This window comes from Ochlerotatus camptorhynchus, unplaced genomic scaffold (assembly GCF_037179485.1).
Source record: "Ochlerotatus camptorhynchus isolate MF236.1 unplaced genomic scaffold, CSIRO-AGI_Acam_v1.1 ptg000310l, whole genome shotgun sequence".
Taxonomy (NCBI): Eukaryota; Metazoa; Arthropoda; class Insecta; order Diptera; family Culicidae; genus Ochlerotatus; species Ochlerotatus camptorhynchus.
Genome location: NW_027040798.1, coordinates 121,087 through 125,590, shown reverse-complemented (window position 1 = coordinate 125,590; position 4,504 = coordinate 121,087). Strand labels below are relative to the sequence as shown.

The window sequence follows — 4,504 nt, the reverse complement described above, 5'->3', positions numbered from 1 at the left end:
AACTAAAAAAAAAAATAATTGTAGTAGGCCTAGATGTAGTAGGCCTTGCCTGACTGTCATAAGTTAGAGATTGATTCTTGATCCGACCACCAACCAAGATAGACGTAATAAATAGTAGCTCTTAACAACAGCTTGTTTTACTTGTTAGCCTTTGGTTACGGATATAACAATTGGCGACGAGGAAAATTTTGGAAGCACCTCGAACCTCGAAGCAAGAAACCTCAAGCAAGAAAATGTCTGACGAGGATCTTCGGAACGCCATCCTGCAGCTAACGAATCTCATCACGAGGCAGCAGCAGCAAATTGAAAACCTGGAAAATCGGGGAAATCCGACTGCTGGCAGTGAGAAGATTATTGAGTCCTTGGCAAGCGGGATCCAGGATTTCCAGTACGATCCGGACGGAGGAGTTTTCTTCGATGGCTGGTATGCAAGGTACGAGGATGTCTTTACAAAGGACGGCCAATCCCTGGATGACGCCACCCGTGTGAGATTGCTTCTTCGCAAGTTAAGCACGCCTCTGCACGAGAAGTACGTCAACACCATTCTTCCCAAGCATCCCCAGGACCTCACCCTGGACGAAACCGTCACGAAACTGAAGAAACTGTTCGGTCGACAGAAGTCGGTTTTTCATTCCCGTTACCAGTGCCTCCAGTATGTAAAAAGTGACGCGGATGACTTCACATCGTATGCTGCCATGGACAACAAACACTGTGAAGCGTTTCAGCTGTCCAAGCTCACACCGGACCAATTCAAAGCTCTCCGTTTCGTCTGTGGACTCCAATCGCCACGGGATGCGGACATACGAGCTAGGTTGATCTCGAAATTGGAAGCCGACGAAACCGCAGTAAACGAATTGGGAGAACCCTGGAGAACCTCGTGGAAGAATGCCATCGCGTGGCCAATCTCAAGCAGGACACATTGATTCTCGCAACCAGAATAATCCTGCCTCAAAAAAGAACCAAAAAGTGCCGAAAACGCCATGTTGGAAGTGTGGCGACCACCACTATGTTCGTGAGTGTCCGTTCGCTTCGCACACCTGTTCCAGATGCAAGCAACAAGGACACAAGGAAGGTTATTGCAACAGCAACAAGAATGCGCCGTCGAAACCGTTCAAACAGGCCAAATCCAAAGAGAACGTGAAGACAAAAAGCATCTGCACGGTTCGCAACATCGGAAGCAAGCGGAAGTTCATCCCGGTCGAGCTCAATGGTGTAGCAGTCAAACTTCAACACGACTCGGCGTCCGACATCACCATAATCTCAGAAGAAACATGGATCAGCATCGGACAGCCACCCACTCAACCGACGGAAGAATCTGCAGTTACAGCTTCTGGTGGCAATCTCAACCTTCTCGCTGAGTTCCAGACCAAGATCACCATCAAAAATGTTACCAAGACTGGTCGCATTTTCATCTCAAGCAGCGCTGAACTCAACGTTCTAGGAATCGAGACTATGGATCTGTTCGATTTGTGGTCTGTGCCGATAAGCAGCTTGGTCAACGTCGTACACCAATGTTCTGATCAGTTCACCAATCAACTTAAGCAACAGTTTCCGGAAGTTTTTCGAAGCACGCTGGGTAGATGTACAAAAGCGCAAGTGAAGTTGTACCTCAAGCCTGACGCACGTCCTGCATATTGCCCGAAACGACCAGTAGCGTACGCTGCACTCGCCAAGGTGGACGCAGAACTTGAGAGGCTCCAGCAAAACGGTATAATTTCTCCAGTTCAATTCTCGGACTGGGCAGCACCAATAGTCGTCGTACGCAAGTCGGACAATGTATTAGGCCGTGTATGTGGCGATTATTCGACGGGGCTGAACAACGCGCTAGAATGTGACCATCATCCACTGCCTCATCCTGACGACCTCTTTGCGGAACTAGCTAGAGCACGTTACTTCACTCATCTCGATTTGTCTGACGCTTACCTACAGGTCGAGGTCAAGGAGGAATCGCGAAAGCTACTCACGGTCAACACGCATTGTGGACTGTTCCAGTATAACCGACTACCCCCCGGAGTCAAGTCGGCACCCGGCGCTTTCCAGCGCATCATCGACAGCATGGTGGCCGCAGTCAAGCCGTATTTGGACGACATCCTCATCGCTGGTCGCACCAAGCAGGAACACGATCGCAGTCTCTACGCTGTTCTCGAGCAGATACGTGAGTATGGCTTTCACCTACGCCTCGAAAAATGTCGTTTCGCACTCTCCCTCCCAGATCAAGTTTCTCGGACACATCGTGGATAAGGACGGTATTCGACCTGACCCTTCAAAAACAGAAGCCATTTCCAAGATGCAGTCTCCGAAGGATGTCCAGCAACTCCGTTCCTACCTCGGTGCTGTCAACTACTATGGTAGATTCGTTAAGCAGATGAAGCAACTCAGGGCTCCTCTGGACAGCCTCCTCAAGAAAGATGCACGCTGGAACTGGACCAAGGATTGCCAGAAGTCTTTCAAGCAGCTCAAGGCCATTCTACTTTCCGACCTGCTGCTTACACACTACGACCCGTCCAAGGAAATCGTTGTTGCAGCAGATGCATCGAAGTACGGCCTTGGCGCTGTCATCATGCATCGATTCCCGACCGGTGAAGTGAAGGCAATTGGACCTTTGGACCTACTGAAGAAACCTGTTCCTGTAACTGAAGCTGTCAAGAACCACAAACAAAACGAACAGTTCAATTGGCGGCATGGAGCAGTCAAGCGCGAGTTTGAAGAAGATGACCTGGTCTACGTTGAACAGCATCGCAGAAACACAAAGTCCTGGATACCTGGTCGAGTCATCGAACGGAAAGGTTCCGTCAACTATATCGTTGCACTGGACATGAACGGGAGACCGAAGCTGGTGAGGTCGCATGTAAACCAAATGCGCCCTCGTCACACTTCTGATGATCCAGAGCAAGCGACGCAGCAACTACCATGGGAAATCCTGCTTGATGAAATTCAAGATGAAGCTGTACCGTTGGATCCAGAAGTGCCATTCAATCACGATATCCCTATTCCTGTTGGTTCCGTATCACTCGAAGCTGTTGGTCAAGTGGCAAGTACGTCTGGCGAAAATCCTTTTTCGACAATCGATCATGAACCTGCTGCTCAAGATGGAGAACTTCAGTCCGCACAAAAGCCCGTGTCATCTGAAGCAGTTGGAGACTTTATTCGACGTTCTGTACGAGAATCAAGAATTCCAAGATGGCTCTCTTCCTATGACATTTTCTAAAAGGGGGAGATGTAGTAGGCCTTGCCTGACTGTCATAAGTTAGAGATTGATTCTTGATCCGACCACCAACCAAGATAGACGTAATAAATAGTAGCTCATAACAACAGCTTGTTTTACTAGTTGGCCTTTGGTTACGGATATAACAATAATGCTACCAGAAATTAGCTTTTCAGATGCTCATATGGTTACTAGAAGTTCAAATTGAAAATGAACTCCGTTAATATGAATGAAGTACTCTCTACTCTAGCATATAACATGACATTCAAAAATTGCTTAAGTCCATTTCTGATATCACTAGACCCCTCTTTGGGGATCTTATCTACTTGAAATGTCATGAATTAATCCCCAGAAAGTGCTACTGTGTTACCTGACTTATAACGAATATACGTTATATACGAGTGCCCCGAATACAACGTATAGTTCGTCTAATTTTACATTGCAAATGCTATGCAAAATTAGACGAGACATACGTTGTATTCGGGGTACTCGTATACAACGTATATTCGTTATAAGTCAGGTAACACAATAGCCCTAAGTTGAAGAAAAAATTAGTTGATGAGGTCGTGTTGCCAAAAACGGGAAGGCACTGTACTCACACTACTAGATCACCTTCAATCAGTGTTCACTCGGCTGTCGACAGAAGCAGGCCACTCTCGATGTGTGTCAGGTGATCGTCTGTTTACCATTGTGTGGTCCTCCTGATTGTTCTTTAACTCTACTCATCTGTCTTTATCTGCATATTTTCCTTCCTGCTCTTTACAGGTCTAACTTTTCGGGTCTTAATTAGTTAATTATTCCCTAATCTACTCTTCAATCAATTGAATCAAATTTTGAGTGCTTCCAAATTCCTACTAAATCATTCTCTGCTGAGAGCGACCCCTTAAGTCTCATAATTGCATTATCAACAAGAAAATCAACCCCTTTTATCCGAACCAGATTCTTATTGATCCCTCATCTCTAATTGCATAAAAGAAAACGCACCACCACCCGGGGTATCGCATGTCAGCATTTGCACGAAGCACGCAATCACAGATGCAAATGAAAAGCGAATCAATTCGAATTAAAATTGCGCTGTCTGACAGTTCCTTTTAGTTTATTTTTTTTTTCTTCGTTCCCGAAAAGCTACCTTCGTTTCCTCGTTCTTCACGCTTTCCAATCTTCACTGACGCCACTGCTCATGGCTTCACCGGAAAAGTGTGTGCCTTTCTCGCTTCCAAATTGTCACTTGAAATCGAAATCGTCGGGCTCATCCTGTGCTCTGCTCTGACACTGGCTCTGCGTGCAAAGAAGGCGGTG

The 4,504-nt window shown here is 46.6% G+C and overlaps 1 protein-coding gene across 1 annotated transcript; it reads left to right on the top strand.

The window, feature by feature from the left end:
- The first annotated feature begins 233 nt into the window (after positions 1-233).
- Positions 234-3,579, top strand: LOC135707403 (uncharacterized protein K02A2.6-like). Its single transcript, XM_065229217.1, has 5 exons — positions 234-811; positions 1,047-2,155; positions 2,274-2,836; positions 2,889-3,157; positions 3,558-3,579. Exons 1-5 carry the CDS (start codon positions 234-236, stop codon positions 3,577-3,579), a joined length of 2,541 nt encoding a protein of 846 aa, XP_065085289.1.
- Positions 3,580-4,504: the final 925 nt, after the last annotated feature.